Source organism: Octodon degus, unplaced genomic scaffold, assembly GCF_000260255.1.
Source record: "Octodon degus isolate 3935 unplaced genomic scaffold, OctDeg1.0 scaffold00034, whole genome shotgun sequence".
Lineage (NCBI taxonomy): Eukaryota > Metazoa > Chordata > Mammalia > Rodentia > Octodontidae > Octodon > Octodon degus.
In genome coordinates this window covers 2,129,987-2,151,650 of record NW_004524610.1, presented here as the reverse complement: position 1 = coordinate 2,151,650, position 21,664 = coordinate 2,129,987, and the positions used below count along the sequence as shown (strand labels likewise).

Here is a 21,664-nt window from a genome sequence, read left to right as displayed (position 1 = left end):
ACTGTTGTTTGTTGTGCTGCTGGAAGTTAAACCCAGGCCTCAGGAGCGCTTGGCAAATCCTGCCCCCAGCACCACAGCAGCTTTGGGGGAGACCTGAGCGGAGGTGACAGTGACGGCAGGCGCTGAGCTCAGCTGCCTGTTCAGAGCTTGATGCCCATGTAAATGTCCAAGAAGCACCGACAGCAGTTGCAGAGCTGTGGCCTTCATTGCTGCAAAGATACCACTGTGCTTTGTGTAACTGGCAACAAATGCCTCTAATAAATAAAAGTTCTCAGGAAATGTAAGCGTTGAAATTATCTCAATTCTAGGAATGCTGTTTCATACAAGTTGCATTTATGGCTTTATAAAGAAATGTGCTTTAAAAATAAAAAAATTAATTTGGGCCATAGATTTTATGCATTTTGTGGCAGAGAGCTGGCAGATGTAGACATGGGCCCTGTGACTTGTGGACGAGCCAGCGCTCATCCGGGCTGAGGCCACTGCCTCAGCCTCTGTCCTCTCGCTTTGGAATGAGGAGCCCTGCCTGTGGCTGCAGCATGGCAGCAGGCAGGAGGAAGGGCAGGGCACCTCAGGTGGAGGTCAGGAGCAAGAGCTTCGGCCCACCTCTCCTGCTCCTCTGCCCCACTGGCTTCTGACCGCTCTGATTGTAGCACTGGAAAGATGAAAAAGGCAAGAACCTCAGGAGCGCATCACTTTTTTCCAAGTCACCTTAGGAAGATTTGCTGACATTCATAGCTTTGGCCAAATTTCACATTAGTCAAGACAAAAAAATGCACATAAACCTATACTGTGAACAGTAACTTGGTGCTTGTGCTGGTGAAGCAGGCTTCTGCATGTGTTTGTCACTGTGTTACACTGCCACCCTGGCCATGCTGAGGCTATATCCCTACGTGCAGCCTTTTCACCTCCTTGTCGCAGCACACCTTCTGCCGGCAAGAGATGTGTAGGCCTTAAATGTGGTGCTGAGCTACAGGGGACGTAGGACTTGCATCCTTGTTGCTAATGGGGCTTTGCCTCATTCTGTGAATTCAGGCTAGGTCACTGAAACCCACTCCCTTCTCTTTTCAGATCATGTGTCGGTTGGAGGACTTGGAGACAGCTTTTATGAGTATTTACTCAAAGCGTGGTTAATGTCCGATGAGACAGATCTGGAGGCTAAGAGGATGTATTTTGATGCTGTTCAGGTAACCCAAAATTTAGATCCTCTTCCTCTCTAACTTGTAGCTTGCATATTCATCAAGCTGTCATGAAAAAGTGGAGTACTACGTGAGTGGGTTACAGGATACTTTCCGTCGGGTAGAGTCCAGTGTCTGCCAGGACAGCAGGTAATACAGGTAATAATCGTGCCGCATGCACTTCATTCTGACCAGGACACGGTCATTCACTTAAGAACACTGGTTATCCAGGTGATGGAGTCAGGAGCCACGCAGCATCCAGTCAGGGACAGACTGCTCATGAGACAACAGCCGCAGAGACGACTGTCCTGCGACTACATTGGCTACACTGCCTGAGATTGCAGACAGTCCCACAGTAAACTCGCCCTCTGAGATAAGTGTCAGGACTATGAGGAAGTCCACGTATGAAAACCTGAACAGACTGATCCTCAGATCCAGGAGTAGTTTCCACAGACCTCGCCGACACAGGTCTGGGATGCTCCGAGAGCGCTGCATTTCTGAGGACATGGAAGGCTGCTGGGTTTTCTTAGTGCTTCAGGTAATAGTCACCCAGTTTTCCTGGTGAGGCTGTTGAGGCCCAGAGAGGTTATGCATGCAAACAAAATGAAAAGTAAAATGTCAACATTTGTCCCCTTCTGCCTCGTCAGTAGGGTTGGATTGTGACCCAGACTCTCCATGCCACATTTGCAGGTATTGACAGGCAGTGAGTTAGGAGCTACTTAACAAAGCCTACAGGAGATGCCATGCTGGAAGTAAGTGTAAGAACCATCTCAACTGAGCTTCAACAAGAAGCTAAAGTGAGGCCAGAAAACAGATTGAAGAATTGTTTTGTATAACATGTTTGAACTTATACCCAACTTTTCATAAACACAAATATTCTGCAGAATCATGTGCTTTGTGATTAAGAGTTTATGTGGGTAACTACTATGTAGTCTTTAATATTAATTATAAAGGTTCTCAAATAACATGGTAAAACCGTGACCGAATCCTCAGAAAATTGACTTTTTGCTTGGTTTCTAGAAAACCATTTTATAACCAACAATACTAGTTCACAGAACAATGGACATGGCCAGTAGTGTGGCCGTTGTTCTGAGTGCATCTCTAGTGAGGTCCAGGTGACTTTGACACAGCTCTGGCTCCTTTGTCTAAATAGAAATGTAGCTGGCTTTGAGCTGGCTCAGTAGGCTGAGTGCTCCCTGCCCCCCCCCCCACGTTGGCTGGCAGCCTCATCAGGCAAAGCATGGGCATCTTTTGCTGCTGCCCTAGAAGGCTCAGGCCCTGGCCTTCCCAGGCCAGCCTGTGTCAAGGACAGCCTGCGTGGGGACATCAGAAACAGCTCGGCTGTGGCCCTCAGGTCTTCTTGCAGTGAGGTTTGCTCTCCTGTAAGGGCTCAGGTTTGGATCCAGCAAGTTCATCTATATGGTTTCCATGGTGCCCTCTTCTGATTGCTCTACTTAGAGTGGTCTCTGTGGTCTTTGTGTTCCAGGACAGGCAGCTTTAAAACATTCTTTGGAATGTTTTCCTCCTAGTGTCTAGAACTCTACTTATGCAGCTTTTAGCATTTTCTCATTAGACAAATCGTTGACAGCAAAATCCATTAAGAACAAATGAAGTCCAAGTATTTCCTGCTTCTCTTCATAGTGGAAACATTCCCTATCCATTATGTATTTCAACTTAAATAGTGAAACTAAAACAACTGAAGTTGGAATTTGCAAAGTAGCGCTGCCTTGCAGGGCAGGCCTTCCTTCACTGAGGCTATGAGAGCATCAGGAGCCAGGTGCTTGGTACATGCTTGTAGCACCAGCTGTGTGGGAGGCTGAGGCAGAAGAGCTGCTCGAGCCCAGGAGTCCGAGGCCACCCTGGACAACAGACAAGATCCCCACCTCACAGAAAGAAAAACAGTAATTCTTACCAAGGGGAGGCTGCCCAACCCTATTGCTCTGCACAGCCGGCCTGAACGTATGGCTGTCAGCACTAGCACTCATAGGCTTCAGAATGCCTTTAGTCCTAGAGCGATTGCTTTAATAATGAAATACGTGAGGCCTTCAGCTGGTTGGCATGGCCTGCCTAGAGGCCAGGCTAAGTACCCGCCTGGGTAGGTTCCATAGCAGACATTGAACCTTCTCAAGCTTCATCCCCCTAATGGTTTTGAAATCTGAAAGCATTAAACTACAAAATAAAGAATATGCTTCCTTCCTAGTCACTTCTCTGTACCCTTGTCACAGGACTTTGAGTCACTAAAGACTTTTTTCTTCTTTGTATGTATTTTCTATTACATTTTCTATTTCTACACAAAACCATTACTTTGAAGGTCTTGAAACTTCACTGGAGTTTATTTGCACGGGTAACAAGTTGGTCAGAATTGTGCCAAAAATAACATGGCACTTTATTGAGGATCCACAGCAGGGTAGTGATGTTTCTCTAATCTGTGCTCAAAAGCCATTACTCTTGCCATGTAGAAAGAATAATTTCTTGGGTGATGAACAAATATCTGCTTGACAGACTTTATTACAATTTGTGTTACGAGAAGTGTAAATAGCTAAGATGTTCAGTTGCATTAAATAAGAATGAAATATTCATGTAATAACGAGGCCATCAATAAATTTTACTTACCCACGGTTAATGAACACAGTAGTGTGTTCATTTATTTCTTACTGCCCTAGTTTCATTTGTTTGTTTCTAAAAGGTTTTAGCTGCCTTGTACTCACTTTCATTCACTCTTCTACTATTCCAAAACATGATTCCTGCAAACTCCTCTTTTAAAGCAATGCCAGGCGCACACTTGACCCCAGCCCTTTTCCTTCTGTGATGTGAAAAGGCACAAAAGGGATTTTCTGTGAGATACTGAAATAAATGATTCCAACACACTTCACTTTAGCTTTTAAATACAAGGCTTGTTGTGTTTCTCTAGTTTTAAATAAAATCAACAGTTCTTGAGTAGAAATATTTTACAAACCATTTTAAAGCATTATTATTTCTCCCAGATTTAAACATCTTCTTTTCTAAAAGACTTATTCATTGAATTCTACTGTTCTTTTTCCTTCCCTCCACCTCCTTTTCATTTTTCCAGTATCAGATTCATTTAAGACCTTATAAAGTTAATTATATATGCAGATTAGAGCCAAAGAGCACATAAAAATGTAAGACATTGTACTCAGTCAAGGCCTACTGTGCTTTTTGGTAATGAGGAGGGAGACATGATTCCAGGTCTGCTCAGTGAAGGCGTAAGTGATGATGCTGCCTCCTCTTGACTCAACAGGTGTGGCTTTCCATGCTGCCCCTCTGTCCTCCACACGTTATTCCCATTTACAGCTGAGGATAAGAAGCACCTGCAGGATGTAGGAGGGCCAGCTACCCAAAGGGATTACAGCTGCCAGAACTCACTGGCCACTGTCTTTTTTTTTTTTTTTTTTTTTTGTATTTTAGTACAGAGTCTACAGGGTGTTACTACGTAGATCAGATTCATAGTGATCCTCCTGTGTTCAGTCTCCCAAGAGCTGGGATTACAGGTGTGCCCTACCATGCCCAGTCTCTGGCCACTGTCTTTTATCTCCCTACCTGAGACCAGCCCTAGCCCACCTGTGAGACCACCAGAATTCAAAGCCATGCTTCCTGCTCGGTGTCAGGCCCAGGGCTTGGACTGCCACTGTGCCCCATAGCTAAAAAGTCTCTGTGACTGACCAGTCATGCCCAGTGCCCAGCGGCAGTGCCATGCCCTGATCTCCCTCCCATGCAGTGCCACCTGGGTGACTCGTGGGCCCAGATGCGCTCTGGTCTCCCTCTGAGGCAGGCCTAGACTTTGTCTGGTCTCTGTCTTTAATATGCAAGTGCAGTAGCCCACATCACCAGCGGTCAGCAGCCTGCCCTCGATGGGGTGGCTTTGGGAGGACCAAGGGAGCGCTGAGTCATGGAGCCAAGCTAGCCCAACAGTGTGAATTCTAACTTATCCAAGTAATAAGGCATGGGCCAGATGAGTGCAGGAGCCTGAACATTGCAGGCTGAGTTGGAGTTCTAGTTCCAAGCTCCAACTGTGAGTCCTTCTTTGTAGTAGTAGTACAGTTCTGTAGTGTTTAGGAGGAATTTCAGGCACGATTTTTGATAGGAATTTTCAGATACAAACTGTTGACAGTCAGTCTTATTGCAGGCCATCGAGACTCACTTGATCCGGAAGTCCAGTGGTGGGCTGACCTACATCGCAGAATGGAAGGGGGGCCTCCTGGAGCACAAGATGGGCCACCTGACCTGCTTTGCTGGGGGCATGTTTGCACTTGGGGCCAGAGGGGCACCTGAAGCCCTAGCTCAACACTACCTGGAGCTCGGGGCTGAAATCGCACGGACATGTCACGAGTCCTACAACCGCACCTGTGAGTAGCTGCGGGCCCTGTGTTGCCTGAGCCCCGGGCTTTGATTTCATTCCATGTGGAAGTGGGTCATTGCGGCATGAACAGTTTACCAGGCCTCGCGAAGTGTGATGGCCGGGATTCATGTCTCAGAGGAATTTATATTTTCACTTGAGAAGGCACTGTTTCATACTTCAAAATATACATCTGTAGTTTGCCGTGTAACAAATCCAGGCCAAAAGCAGTGAAGCCAGAGGAATTATTGACCCCTGCTTTAGCAAAATAACACTGAGTAAAGGGCTGTCCCAGAACAAAAAGAAGCTGTTTTTATACACCATTACTAATCTCCCTACCCCCAAAGATGGACCATGAGTCTGGCTTGCTTTTTATAAAATACAAATTCACAGTGCAAAAGCGGAATACCTATAGCCCTGTGCCCTGATGAATTTGCAGCCACTCGGCTTCCATCTAACCAGACGGCCTGTGTCTGTGCTGACCCAGCAGTGCTTAGCAGATGGGTTATGTGGGGAAAGGAGAGGAGTGCCGCAGGTTTCTAAGGTGGAATTTTAGATGTTTAAACCTGAAAGCCGTGCTGAATATTAGATACTCATGGTGTTTATAACCTTCCCTGAAGGGGTTGCTTGGGCATCATCTGGAATCTTGGTGAGTGGTTTCTGGGAGACGCTGAGGCCTGCCAGGATGGTGTCTCTCACTCGCCCACTCATTTCTCCTCAGTCATGAAACTGGGACCTGAAGCCTTCAGATTTGATGGCGGGGTGGAAGCCATTGCCACCAGGCAGAATGAAAAATACTACATCTTGCGGCCTGAAGTGATCGAGACCTACATGTACATGTGGCGGCTGACGCACAACCCCAAGTACCGGAAGTGGGCCTGGGAGGCCGTGGAGGTGAGACTCAGCTGTGTGTGCTTACCAAGCCACGTTGGTGAGAAATGCATAGCAATGTCTATGAATGCGGCGTGTCAACTCCCCGTGATGTGTGTGTGTGTGTGTGTGTGTGTGTGTGTGTGTGGTTATGTTGAAAAGGAGGCTTGCATAGCTAAATTGATGAGCTACAGGTTATACTCATAAGTGAAGTCAGTCAGACCCGTGTGTGTGAACATCATGTTGCCTCCTTAGCGTAAGAACCTGAAAGAGTAAATAGAGCCTGAAAGGTACAATATAGTAAAAGGAAGAGAAACTGAGTATAAGGAACAAGTAATCCCCGTGATTATTAAACCCTTGGCCAGAGGTTCCCATCCAGGACCAGGTATCCCCACCAAAATCATTCTGTACACACGAATTCAGCTGTGCTTTATAAACAGCAGACCTAGTGTGATGGAACAGCCTGGAAAGGCTCATGGATAGAGACAGTGATTAGCAGCAGGGTCCCCAGGTACTGGCAACCTTGGTGGGCTACATCCTGTCTGTAGCATGGTCTAAGAGCCCTTTTGAGGCATATCCTTTTCGTCCTTGGAGTTTGTATTGATAGTATATACTTTTACCTAAGGTAAATTAGCTACTTGGATCTGTCAGAAATAACCTGGAGAAACCCGAGTCTGAGTTCTTCCCTCGTTGCCTGGGGTTCTCCGGGTATCACATGGGTGCCCTCCTGCTGGATCCGCTGTTTTCTTCTCAACTCACATGTGGGCACGCTGGGTGTTGGGTGCTGGTGCAGAGCAGGTGCCTCAGGATGTGCATAAACTGTCTGATTTTAAGCTGTTCGAAAGAAGAAGGAAGTCCAGGGGTAAGAATGAGCGACTCTTTGATTGCAGTCTCATGCTGTAGCAGTCTTTGTTGTCTTTACAAACTGTCGAGGAAAAACTTGTCAGGAAATCAAAATGAATAGCGTCATCTGTTGCCCTGGTATAAAATCCTGCTGTCTTCAAAAGTCATCAATGGATCTTTCACAGTAGCCTCTTCAGTTGGTGTGTCTCATCAGTAATTGTCAGTCATTTGAAGTAAGAATGTTTTAAGTATTTGCACATGCACAGTTTTCTAATTATGTTCAATCTGTGATAATTCCCCTTTCTTTAAGTTCCTGTTTTATGGACTCCTCTAAACTTTGGTAATACAGAATTGTTTTAATCTTTTTTTTATGCATTTAGTACAGGGGAGACAGGGTCTACAGGACCTCACTACATAGATCAGACTCAAGTGATTCTCCTGTTTTCAGCCTCCCAAGCGCTGGGATTACAGGCGTGCGCCACCATCCCTAGTCTGAATCGCCATCTCAGCTCACCCCAGGGGCGGGACTGGCACAGCAGGCTGGGGATCAAACCCTGGCTGCTGCCCTCTGCCTAAATAGGCACTTTAGGCCGCTGAGCTATCAGGCTGGCCCCAGAATTGTTTTAATCTTAAATTGGCCAGCAAAGGAATTAAAAGTTTGAGTTGCACGTATCAATGGAAACTGAAAATATCAAAAATAACATCTTTCATCAAATATAGCACACCACAACTGATAGAATTGTAATTTTCTGTACCACTAAGAAACCATTGATTGCCCATTGATGAGTGTTTGAAGGTGGAAATTTGTGGGAAGAACAGCTACAAGGAAGCCCTGTCACTACGTGGGAAAAAGCTGCTTTGCCTACTGCTTGGGAATATGAGGGTTGGCTTTGCCTTTGCCAACTCTGTAGCAGGACCCAGGAGGTGAGCCTCTGTCCCCGTGTGTTAAGCAGCCTGGCGTTTGCCACTGGTAACCCCTGAGACCCAGTGAAGAGTGAGGGGTGCTGGAGTCTGTGCCTTTCCCTGTCACCCCAGAAGAGCCTGCAGCACTGCTCTCCCTGGGAAACCAGCCTCCTCTGTGTCCCTGAGGCCGGGTCAGGAAGGTGAGCACCTCAGCCACTGCGGCTTCTACAGGTGACCATGCCGCAGAGCTGGGAGCATTGGCTCACCACGGCACCCCCTCTGCAGGGCCTCCTGCCACCACCTTTCTGCCTGTGTCTCCGGAAACCCAGGCTAGGACCCCAGGAATCTTAACCTCACCTCACACGGCCTTCTTTACCCCAAGACTCAGCTTTATGCCCTGTTCGGCTCAGACTGGGAGTAGAGCAGAGTCCTACCAGGTATGGTAACCTAGCCACTGCCATCAGGCCTGCTTCAGTGTTAGAGACTGGCCCAAGCAGGGTGCTTGGTGCTCTGACCATCCTCAGAGTGGGGCAGCAGTGGCTCCCACAACTCCCCTGCCACTTACCTGCTAAGTGCGCCTGCACCACGCTCCCCTGGCCAGACTCCAGCCTTGTTCTCCAGGGCTGAGCTTGAGTTTTGCATAGCCTTCAGGCCGGCCCTTCCTTCCACAAACTTGGAAATGACCCACTTTCAGCATAGGCTGGGTCTGGGCAGCCCCTCTGTCCCCCAGTTGCCCCTTGGCGACCCTTGCTGAGAACCGAGAACTGCAGTCCCTCCCACAGGTGACAGGTGTTCAGCTCTCAACACCTCCACAAGGTCATGCCACGCTCTTCTCAGTAAGTGGGTGAAAACCCACTAACTTCCTCCAGTTCGGCACCCAGCCACCCACAGGTGCTGCTTGACAGTTGAGAGCCATAAATTCAACAACCAGTATGGAACATGAGCTTCCCAGGCACTCATCCAGCCACTGCAGCAGCTGCCCCAGAGCTGTGCCCCACCTGTCTTCCTCTCCCTGACCCTGAGCTCCCTGCACTCGCTAACACTCCGAAGGGGTTACCTCTTCCCTCCACACCTCCCCGAGCCAGCCTGCATCTGTTTCCAAACTCTATGCTGTGTTTGTGTTGCCTGGTTCTCCATTTTCTGTGTTTTAATTTCCGAGAGAGTCCTGCCTTGTAACCCAGTCTGGCCTTGAGCTCCTGGAGATCCTCCTGCCCCAGCCTCTCAAGTGGGGTAAGGAGGAGCAGCACCAACCCCCACTGGGCAGAAGCTGCTAGCCATCCTCGCTTCCTCCCTGCTGGGCTTTGCAGTCTTGAGCCAGATTTTCTTCCAGATGTCTTTCTAAGCAGTGAAAGTTTCTCAAGAAACATGGACAAGTATGTGTTTTTAAGAAAAAAGTAGGACAAAACTAATATATAAAAAAGACAAGATTGTAAACCCTCAAACTGAAAAATGAATGAAAATGACACAGAGAGCTACGATTTATTTAATCATAAGTAGTTTTTAAACTTTGCTGTTTGTGAGCACAGTCAATGAATGAGACCAGATTCAGGAAGCGATTTCATACAGTGGGGATATTTATTTTGCCTATCGTTGATAAGACTAGCAGGATGTAGTGAACGTGGAATAACTTGCAGAGGGGCGTACACTTGGTAACTAGCAGAGCAGTAGGTGTAATTTCAAAATGCAACAGCAACAAATACAACTCTGGAAGGATTTAAGGCTTAGATATACACCTGAAACCATAAAATCCCGAGAAGAAAACACTGTGGGAAGGGTGCTTTGTGGCAGAGGCCAGAGCTGTGCAGTTTGGATTTAACGCTGACATTCTAGGCGTCAAGAGCAAGATGAGCGTGCAGGACTGTCTCAGATGGAAAGGATCTGGATCGGACTAAACGAAAAGCCGCCTCCAGAGTAGAAAGAACAGAGGCAGCCACAGTACAGCTCAGGATGTGTCCCTGTGGCTAAGTGACACAGGACAATGTCTGCGGAAGGGGTTAGCATTTGATATATGGGAGGAACTTACAGAACAAAAATAGTTTTTCAAGACTGGTAAAAGACCAGCATAGACATTTTCAAAGAAGACATACAGATGGCCAGCAGGCATCTGAAAAGAGGCTCACTGACACTGTTCGTTAGAGAAACCTAACTACGAGGTGACATCACCTCACTCCCAGGAAAACGGCTGTCCGTGAGGAGTCCCAAAGCAACCGCTATCATGGGGATGAAGCTGATCAAGGCTTTGTGCGCTGTCACGGGATGCAGAGTGGCAGAGCCAGGATGAGAAAAGCAGCCACTCCTCAAGAAAAGGAGCCAGACCACTTCAGCAGGGCGCAGGGGACAGGGCTTGAGCCCCAGCGTTGCAGGGCTAGTCCCATCCCAGGACCCACTGAGGAGGCGATTGAGACAGGGCATGGTGGTACATGCCTGTAATCCGAGCACATGGGAGGCTGTAAACAGGAGGATCACTAGAGTCTGACCTACGTAGTGAGGCCCCGTAGACCTTGTTCTGAATATATGAAAAATTAAAAGAAAGAAATAGAGCTAGAGTCCTCTGAGGGAGCAGACACAGAGGATAGCCATGTCATGGTTCAAGATCCACAGAAGGCACCACCCATGAGTCTGTCCACAGATGTGTGACTGTGGAAGGTGGCACACACATGAACTCTGCAATGGTGCTCGGCCTTTAGCAGAAACAAGGAAACTCGACCATTTTCAACAGCGTGAATGAGCCTGGAAGACACTGTGCCCCCCAGAGGAAGCCCAGCGCAGCAAGCCAAGTGCTGCAGTACCACTGGTGTGTAGAATCTAACAGTTTTGTAAAACTTCATGGAAGCAGAGAGTAGAGTTGCAATGAGGCGGGACTGAGGGATAGAAGAGGAAGGGCAGTGTCGACAGAGGGCTTTCAGTAGTAGGGTGAGCAAGGCAGAGGCCCAGCACGCAGCAGCTGTGCACTCGATAGTGTAAACACCCGGAAGGAAGTAACTGTGAGGCGACAGATGCGTCGATCGCAGGAGAAGGGGTGCAGCTGACACCACGATGCCAGGTGAACAAAACCCCACAAACTAAATGTCCTATGGCTTCTCTTCTGAAGGAAACCTGAAGTGTAAGAGGATAAGCGAGTGAAGAAGAGCAGGTAGGAAATCAGGCACACTCTTTCAAGTGGGGGAAATCGGGGAGTGGGAGGAAGTGACCCACAGCCACCACGTGTGCTGGCGGGTAGCTCCCTGAGGTGAGCACTCAGACATGCCCCCATAAAGGAGGCAAGTGTCATGTTCATGCCCATGGCCTCGGTGGCAGGGCGCACTTCAGTGTATGCCTCAGAGCGAACATCACTGCTGTGTGTAATTTTTATTATACATCAGCAAAGCTGGAACACAAAAAGAAATAAAGGGGATTATGGAAAGTGGGAGAGTAGCCTCAGTCAAAACAAAAGGCAGGGTGCTTTGCTACCTAAATTTTCACCCCTATACTACCTTTCCTGTCTCTTTTCCAAGTATGTATCTGTCATGTCCAGGCAACTGCAGAAACAGGAGACTATTCATCGTTGGGCAGTTGCTAGTGGATTCATCGCAGTTTGTTTTCATGCCAGACAGTGTCTTACTACCTTGTACTTGCCTCCTTTGGCTCTGTTACCAGTATCACTCCTTCACAGTCGGTTATCAGTTTGTAAGAATAAGATGATCCAACTGCAGGAGCATCATTTAAGTCCAGTACACTTCTTTGGCCAGTGGTTTAAGATCCCAGATGACAGTCTCCCTCGCGTCAGCATGAGGGCCCAGTCCAGGTCTTGGTGCAGCCACTCCACCCTCATAATGTAAAAGCAGCCCAAGGAACATGGGAACAGTGAGTGTGGTTGTTTCACGGAAAATGTACTGGAAAAATGAATAGTAGACTGCACGTACCCTGCAGTCCTTGGTGTGTCAAGCCCTATGGTAGACCATAGGAGAAATTGTAGAAATCAGTATAAAATTACTCCAATACTAAATGCAGAGTGTTCTGTATATTCTCAATATGTCACTTAGCTTTTTTTTTTTTTTTTTTGGTACTGGGAATCGAACTCAATCTCGAGCTTGCCAGGCAGGCACTGTGCCCTGAGCTATCTCCCTGGCCCTGGCTTTTCATATTTTATTTGCATTTCTGCTCCGATTGTTTTTTGTTTGTTTTTTGTATTTTTGGGGAAGGGTTTACAGGGTGTTAAGGGTCTCACTACTAGATCAGACTCATAGTGATCCACCTGTTTACAGCCTCCCAAGAGCTGGGATTGCAGGCATGCACCACCACGCCCAGTCTCAACTGCCATCTCAGCTTGCCCTGGGGGCAGGGCCAGCAGGGCAGGCCTGGAGATTGAACCGCCAACCCCTGCGCCTGCTTGCAGGTACTTTAATCCACAGAGGTATTTGGCCTGCCCTTTTAATTGTTTTTTTAAACTTTGCATCTAAAACCATTAACAAGTTTCCACCCACTCGGTGCATATGGATGTAGCTGACCTGACACCCAGGAGCCCAAGTCCCAGCTTGTGATGACCTGTTTCCCTTTTTGTTGCACAGGCTCTGGAGAGTCACTGTCGGGTGACTGGGGGCTACTCTGGGCTGCGCGATGTGTACTTGGCTCACGAGAACTACGACGATGTGCAGCAGAGCTTCTTCCTGGCGGAGACACTGAAGTAAGTGGTGGTCCTGTCCAGAGTGTGGGATGAAGCTCCTTGGCGGCCCTTCCCTGGTGACAGCAGAGTGTGACTGGGTCTGTGAGATGCATGGTCAGTCCTTCCTGAGCACGGTGGCTCCGGCTTCACTGTGCCGTCTTGGGGTTGGGGCTGTACCGCTGCTGATGCCGCATCACAGAGGGTCCCGCCAGCCCAGGACACCTGTGTGCTTCCCTGCAGCTGGGCTCATGCACTCCTGTTTCTCTCTCCAGATATCTGTACTTAATATTTTCCGATGACGACCTCCTCCCCCTGGAACACTGGATCTTCAATACTGAGGCACATCTCCTCCCTGTACTCCGAGCAGATAAAAAGGAAGTTGAAGTAAAAGAGAAATAAAAGGACAGCTTCGATTTCCTTCTGCTTCACTCCCCTCACTGCATACCTTACTGGGTCCTGTCCTGGTAATCAGCACATGATGAACTTTTATCAATAGTCTATGGTTACTCTAAGTTCTCAAGTTGTTTTGCAGTCTTTTGTGTTTACTCTGAGACATAACTACATCTAAATTCCTGTTCCTTATGCAGCTGGTCAAGTCCCAGATTTTGGTTCTCTAGTTTGTTTGAACAAGCTTATCACTGTGGGTCATCAAGGTGTGGCATCATTTCTCTTAATGGAGTACACTGCTATTCCAGTGACCTTCATTACCATTTGGTTTGACTGCAAAACTTTTTCCTCCTCTGTGAGGAGAGGACGTCTGCTTTAAGCTGTACTGTTTTGCCATGTTGCAAAAAGCCATAATAATAAATGAACTATTAAAAAGCTTTTTCCTTTTCAGTATCACATGAACATGGTTTGTCTATCCACTAGAGACAGATCTTATAACTGTGACAGCCTCCTTATGCGGGTCTATCATTACCTGATAGAAAGTCTCCTTACACGCCTTCCCTCACCTGTGTCTCAGATCAGAAAGTCATCCCAAGAGTAGCCCTGCATCGCTTCAGCTCATCACAGCCACAGTATGTTTTGGTGGGGTGATGGCATTGCTGTTTTCACATTGGTGAATTTGGTCTCGTTTTACTTTGAGTGTCCGGTGTCATTTCTGGGCCGAGGACTCCTTAAGTCCTTCCGTTCCCTGCCCCACAGCCAGGTGAGCTCTCAGGCTTGCAACTCTACCAATGGGGAACAACAGTTTTTAAAGGGAAAACATGTCTCTGTTAATGTGCTAGCTTGGCTTTTAACCAAGTAAGTAAAGCAATTTGGTCTCTATGAGAGAGAGATGATTTCACATGGCTGTGAGTGAGTTCATTTGTTTTCATTTCATCTTACATTTTTGCTTAAAGAAAGAAGCATTCCATTTGGTTCAGGTTTTTCAAGTTTGAAAAGAATCTTTTCTCTCAGATGCAGTAAACTATGTCATTTGAAAGCAGGATTTGAGTTGGTAAGATTTGCCAACTTATTTACTCGTAGAGAGCCTAATAAACTCTTAGTCAAATAATATATTTAGTGTGGTTAAGTTAAACATGATGACTCCAACTTGGAAACAGCATATAGCCCCACAGTTTTTCTGCAGCCAATCAAAATAATTGATTCTTATAAATATTAAGTTTTGCAAAAGAGGAACGTTTCTTCCCAGAATAGATCTGTGAGAGCCTGGGTCCTGTTGTCACACTGGCCACACTTCCACAGGGGGCCGGACCCAGTGCCATGTGCATGAGGGCCCGAAGGCTCCAACAGCCTGAGTTCCCACCAGAGAGTGGTTGGGGGCCACCTGCTGGTCAGCCCAAGGCAGATGCGTTGCCACGGTCCTATGTTTTAAATTTAAAACAGTCCAGGGTCAGTAATTTCACATGGCTCAGCTCAATATTTTTAAAACAATTTTTTTTGTAGATGTCTTTAGACAACATTTTTAGCAGTTTCAGCTTTGCAAATGTTTGAGGTTTTCTTCCATGAGACTGGTTTGTATGGCCTATTTTGGTTTTGTTTTTCAGTATGGTTTGTTGGCGTATTAGTACATCATTATGGCCCCACTAATGCATCTGTGACCCAGAACAACTTTTATTCATTTCTACGGACTAGAAAGTCCTTTCCCTTAAAATTTAAGGAAAAATAGAAAAGATTACGGCCCAAATTGGTTGTACTTATTTATAGTTCTCACATGAACATCCTTGGACTAGCGATCTACATTAATAAACTTTCTTTGCATTTCAGTGTGACTCAAAGGTGCACATAAGCCGACCCCCTACCCCTGTGGCAGGTAGAGTGTGAGGTCAGGCTGTGTGCCCCCCACTGTCCCTGCTGGAGCCCTGGCAGAGAGAGGACGCTGTGCACTGCGTCGCTCTGCCATGGCGAGGACAGGCTTTCAGTTCTAGAACTTGCTTTTTTTAACCCAAGTCCCAAAACACCAAAAATGTAAATGAGATCGGAGATTAATATTATAGTGATGTAATTTAAAGTTATATTTTGTGTTGATTATGTTACATCTGAAGTCTCTAGGGAGACACTGTCTTTCGTTCCTTTTCACCAAAACTGCAGTTCAAATGTCGTATGTATTCACATCCTTAAAAGTGAGCAATTTAAAGAGCACTTAATTTTGTGTTTGCGCAGTGTGTCTGGATACCTTCATGCAGCCGATATCACATACGTTGTGAGCCAGTTTCCAGAACTCATGACTTCGCCTGACCTTTACATTTGTGTTGCCCAATTTTACACTGATTGTTTCTGATGTGTACACAATTCCATTCTGTCATTTCCAACTTTATATAAACTTATAATGTTATAAGAAACAATAGATTGACACATAATTTTTAAAAATTATATTTGTAAAATTTCTCTATTGTGAATAAAGTCTGTTAATATATCTCCTCATGTGTTATGTTTTCCTTTCAAGTGATCTGCGTATCTAGGGATGTGTCCAGTTGGGAATGCAAATCCGCACTGACATTTCCCGTGAACACCTCACGCTGCGAGCCTTGCAAGAGGAGCCTTGGGTCCGCCCAACGCCTCTCCAGGGCTGCAGGCCCAGCGAGCCCGGAGGCCGTGGGAGCCGGCCCGCGGCGCTGACCCTCGCCGCCCGCGCAGACTTGCACACCACCCCGCACGGACGCAGGCGCGCAGCTTCGCGGCAGCCGGGGGAGCAGGAGCCGTGCGTGTGCGTGCGTGCGTGAGTGTGCGTGAGTGCGTGCTTGCGTGCGGCGTGGGGGCAGCCGGAGGGCGCGGCTTAGAAGGCCTGGCCCGGGCGGGCCTCCCATGTTGAGAGGGCCATTGTCAAATTCTATTTGGGGGTGGTTTTGTTTTGTTTTGTTTCAGACATTCTGGTTGCCCTTCCTGCTGTCTGAAGGCCACCCAGGCCTGGAGCCTCCTGCCCACCTTCCACCGCGCTGCGCTTCCGGCCTGAGAGAGCGCGACTGCAGGTCAGGAGAGGGCCGGCGCCCTGGCGCGGCCTGCCTCATTTCTCCTTACTGTTTGTTGTCTACTTGCTTCCTTCTCTGCCTGTTCACGGGAACCTCCTAGTGTGTGCGCCTGGCGGTGAGGAGAGGAGAGGAGAGAAACTGAGCGTGCGCCACGCACGCCACGCACGCGGCACCCACGCCCTGTGGTTCCCGCCAGGCTCAGGCCCGGCCCAGGTCGCCGCCCGCGGCCGCGCACAGGCTCGCTGGGGGAGTGTGTCAGGGAGCGCCGCCTTGTGGTCGGCTCCGCTGTCTGGAAATGCCCTTTAGCTCGCGCGCTCGCTAGGTGTGCTGTGGCTTTTTATCCCTGAGTCGCCGCCTCCCTCATACAGAAATTCAATGAACAACTTCCATAGAATGAAGCAGAAGAATTCGTTTTCCCCAACAGTCAAATAAGAGCCTGCTGAACCCCATTATTCGCAACCCAGATGGCACCAGTTGTATTTGCTAGTGACAGATTTGTTAAAATTCGTTCTGAGTGTAGTGCTGTATTTACACTAGTCCCCGTTCACCCACACGGAGGCAGCGGTGCAGAAACCAGCACATCTAATGTCTGATTGCTTAAAATTCTAAAAAGCACACTCACGATGAATTATCTGGTCACTTAGGGGGAGAAGCACATTTCCCTCATCACCATTCCAACTCCTGGGCTGTTCCTCAATGCGAGGTGGAACAGGAAGCCTTACCCAAGCCCCTAACTAACTCGCAGTCCGGAGGCTGGCTGTGGCTCTTGCACGCCCGCTCCGTCTCACCAGTCAATGTGTGAATCACTGGGCAGGAACTGATTGCCCGACCTCAGATGCACATTCAAAGCACACGTGGATGTGTGGACAGCACTTACTCAGCTCTTAGCGCAAACGGATCTGGCTGGGGGAATTCCCCACCGTTAGGAACTGTTTACAATCCCTGCTGTGGGCTTTGATGCTCAGGGGTAGGGGAAAGTTTCATGCTAATGAAAAAGGAGAGGAAAGTGAAGATTGAGTCCAACCAGCCTTTCCAGAGTAAAGGTGTGGTAAATTCAGAGCTCACCCTCGGTGGTGGAGCCGCAGTTGTGCTTCTCTCCTGAGACGTGGGCTGTAGGTGCCTACCACAGGATGTTTTGTAAGGCTCTTAAAATCCAGATTCCAGAGTCTTCCCCAAGTTCAATAAAGCCAAACTGTGATGAAGTTCCAGCATATCCATATTTTACCATCTCTTCATGTTATTCTGATGTCTTGTGAGCATTGACAACCACCATGTTAAGGTATAGGTGGATGAAAGTCCCAAGACTAGCGGAGAAGAATTGATGAATGAATTTGTGAGTCACAACAAGCATATGACTTTAATCTGTACTTAGTGTCTATCTCGAAGTTTAAGTACAGCTTAGTGATTTTGATCACTTCAGAAGCAGATTCATCCTTTCACAAAAGTGTTCCTGAGCAGTGAGCCTTACACCTGAGTCTTTTAGAAACACAATCACACTGGATTTTTAAACATAAGCTTCTCCTATTAGGGGACTCTCAGAAACCTAAACTTCGGTCATCTTTTTACTTCGTGATTTTTTCCTTTGCTTTCTCCCCCCAGAAGCTGTTTCTAAAGTGACTTCTCAAGGTTGTTCTGTTCCTGGTGATGAGAACATGACTATCACTTGCACACCCTCCACAGAATTCCTAGCTTCTGCGTGTCATGAAAGTGTGCAAGATGTTCTTGGAAAGAGCATTCTTCGTCTCCTCCCGCTCTGACCACCAGGGCTTGTGTGGGCATTTCCATGCTGATCATCAGAGACCCCTGGCTCACCATTAGAGTGAGCCTTTGGAGTCCCCTTAGAACAGGCCATTGCTTACTGAATAAATTAACTTAAATTTAAGTCAGATCAATTTAATTCTTTAATGAATGCAAATTACCAATAAACATTAGAAATAGTGATAGATGCACAGCTTTTTAAAAACTTCCATGTACTGGAATATTGTAGCCTTAGGCTATGAGTGCAGTTATTTCACAGCTCTACGAACAGGGCCATAACTGCAGCTTCTCAGATCACATTTTTCAAAATGATTGGCACCTGGGAGCTTTCTGTTTGTTTTGTTGCATGAACTTTCTTAGGAGAAACCAGTGGATAATCATTCCTAGACGCTCGGGAACTTTGATCCCTACTTTGCTGCTCTTGGAAGTCTGTGGAAACAGCACATAGGTTGAAATCCTGTCCTAGAGCCAGGTTGGCGACCTCCCACCAGTGTCCTGAGACTGGGACTGCATGGTGGTACCAGCCGAGGAGAGACAGCCTTGTGAGTCGGGACTACAGGACACACTCTCCTGCAGGACAGGACGGCAGCAGACTGTGTCCCCTCCTTCCTTCGCACCCTGCCTTCTGTGGTGTACCTCTGCCGCACTGTTAAGTAAACTTAAACTGCATTTCACTCCTTTGCCATCTTGTTTTTGCCCAGTTGGCACCTTTGGGATTACATGGTCTTCACCAGGGCTGCCAAAGCATAGACTATCTCTCTCTCACACTCTCTCTCTCTCTCTCTCTCTCTCTCTCTCTATATATATATATATATATCACTGCATGCAAGATATACATATATATATTATCTCCTGCGTGCAGTGTAGTATAGTAGAGGAGGAGACATGCATTTGGACCAACGTGGAAGCTGAGCTCAGCAGCAGTAGAGACAGACAACTGGACTCCACATGGCTGCAATTGGCTACCAGTGGGGTTTCGCTCTCCAGGTCCCCACATCTCAATGTCACCAGTGCAGTGCAAGGCATGAAGAGCCCAGCAAAGCTGCATGCTCCACCTTCAGTGGCACCTGTACACGTGCTCTGGCACCAGACAGCAGTGCACCACGGGAACCTGCCCCAACTACAGGCAGTGAGATGGGCACTGTCACATCTCCCCAGAGAATGAACAGCCAGTATAGTACATACACATCAGTCTTTCGTGATCCAAAACTCCAGAATTGGAAATGTCCAATGTGGCAATGTCCTAAGTGCCTGCATGACACCACAGTGGGCAGTTGCACACCATAGCACTGTTTCACAAGGGACAACATTTAAATTACTGTATAAAGCACCCTTGGGTGATATGTCTAAGGTGTTTCTGTGTCCCACCCTCTAGATACCTTATTATGGGACTAGCCTGATAGCTAACTGGATTAAAGCACCTGCTTAAGCAAAGCTCACTAGCCAGGGTTGGATCCCCAACCTGCCATGCTGGCCTGTCCCCGGGGCGTGCTGAGACTTCGATTGAGACTGGGTGTGGTGGTGCACATCTGTAATCCCAGCAGTGCTTGGGAAACTGAAAACAGGAACATCACTAGGAGTCCAATCGACGTAGTGAGACCCTGTGGACCCTGTACTACATACATTTTTTTAAAAAACTCATTGTGTAAATGTAGCCTATTTTATAGATGTCTCCAAGGCTGAGCATTTCCTATAAGGGACATGCACCCATGCAGGGAGGAGGCCTTAGGCCTATGCCTGAGGAGGCGCTGAGCTCGGCTCCCACCTCAGCCTGTGCTGTGTGAAGAACTCACCCATGCTGCCCTCGGGAGCCTCAGCTTGCTCAGGTAGGACAGCACATCCGCTGTTGCATGCACCAGTTCCGGCCACCCTTGGCTCTTGGACGCCTCCCTTTGTCCAGACTGCTCCAGCCAGAGTCTGAGGCCAGGGTCCAACTGCTGCCCTCTGACCTGGGAAGACAGGAGAGCTGGCTATCTCCCTGCACACCTGCATCCTGGCTGAGTATCCCCATGTATTTTTACTGAAGCACAGAGTGTTCTGTGAGCATTTGTAACAGAAGAGAAATTGGACTAACTTGCACTATCGATGCAGTGGTGACAACACTCACCAATCGAGTCCTTGGTGTCTTCAAATAACCCAGTGAAAATCAGACAGCAACTGCAACAGTCAAGCACTCCTTTCAGACTGAAGGACAATTTTATGTACATCCCGGACTAACTTTAGAGACCAACAAAATCAATTTTATGAACTAGGAAGGATTCTGAAATAACTCTTCTGAAAGAGCCAGGATAGCTTCATTTATAGTCACTTAAAAGCAACCGCTTCCAAAGGAAGAAGAGCCATGACTGACTGAAGCTCCCTTCCTCTGCCATGTGACCCCAGGTTCCACAGCACCGGGGACACGTGCAGCAGCAGTGCCGCCTTCTGCAGAGGGTGAGCCAACTCTGCACCAAGCATGGCCACCACTGTTCTGCACTGAGCATTCACAGCTCCCTTAACCCACCTTCCACTTAAATCCCCCACAAAGGCCTGTGAGTGAGCACCTGGCCACCACTTTTGGAACTGCTGGGCCCGCCCCTCCAAGCAGTGCTAACTGCAACCGACCCTATTTTTAGTGAGCATTTCTGTGTTTACCATAACTGTGAGATGCCTGATTATAATCTGTCATTAGGAAAATTACATAACTCTTTTACAAAAGCAAACACAAAACCATCAAAAATAGCCTTCCTCTGTCGCCCCACTGTCTCTAGGACCTGCAGAAGGCCCACTGACTCCTTTAGCATAGCTCTGAGACCCAAGGAGGGTCTCCAAGGAGGAGCATATTGCAAACCCATGGAGTACCAATGCCACCGGCTTGTTTATTGGGGAAGGGGCAGGGACATAGGTTTGGCCACTGTGATAACAGCTGCCCCTTGGCAAGGCCACGCCTCTCACTGACTTCTACTTGGCCAGCTCTGGGGACACCACTGGGGACATAAGGAGCAGAAGTCTCTCTGTAGTTACAGCAGCCTTGCTGCCAGCCCTCTAGGAAAATGGTGGCACAAGGAACACTACAGCAAAAGCAAAGCCATTAGTAATTATGCTGATGTATTTTTTTCCAGATAAGCCCAGCTTGCACTCTTGAGCTGCCCCCACCCCTAGCCATTCTACCCACTAGCAGCAACTGACTAGAATCTCACCCTGGCCGCCTTCCCCTCCTGCCTGTAACCTCCAAAGCAGATGCTGATCCCCACGAGCTGAGAACAGAGGGGACAAAGGCAGAGGGCTTCAGGGCAATTCGTCAGTCCCTGACCACCCAAAAGTGGCTATCTGTGCCACTACTATAAATCAATCAATAGAATTTCTTTAAAGACCAGATAAAAACCATATAGTATGTCAAGACCATGAGCAAAAAGTAGATAAGCATAATGAACTGAAACAAGAATATGAATTTATTTTGCTGTGTTAAAAAAGGGGAAGAAGATCGACTGCTTTCTTCTCCATAGTGACGATTACGCTAAGCGGAAGTCTGACTTTCCACATTGTGTGTCTGGGCTTTTAACCTCTCCCAAAGATCAGATTAAAGACTACCAAAGCAGAAAGCATTCTTGGCTCCCAGGCACAGCTCATGCTTTAAATACAAGCCGTGGGGTCTCCCTACTGTTCAGGCAGGGGTCCAAATGGTGTTCTTCTTGATTCCCATAATAACTTAAGGGGAAACTTAACA

At 47.7% G+C, this 21,664-nt stretch overlaps 1 protein-coding gene across 1 annotated transcript in view; it reads left to right on the top strand.

The window, feature by feature from the left end:
• The window catches only part of Man1a1 (mannosidase alpha class 1A member 1), a gene marked incomplete at its 5' end in the record, with an annotated part of 149,695 nt that extends 134,043 nt beyond the window's left edge, over nucleotides 1-15,652 (top strand). The window contains 5 exons of the mRNA XM_004630292.2: nucleotides 1,069-1,184; nucleotides 5,320-5,539; nucleotides 6,251-6,423; nucleotides 12,693-12,808; nucleotides 13,060-15,652. Of these exons, the coding sequence (XP_004630349.1) occupies nucleotides 1,069-1,184; nucleotides 5,320-5,539; nucleotides 6,251-6,423; nucleotides 12,693-12,808; nucleotides 13,060-13,186 (752 nt within the window). The remainder of the gene's footprint in view (nucleotides 1-1,068; nucleotides 1,185-5,319; nucleotides 5,540-6,250; nucleotides 6,424-12,692; nucleotides 12,809-13,059) is intronic.
• Between the last annotated feature and the right edge of the window lie 6,012 nt (nucleotides 15,653-21,664).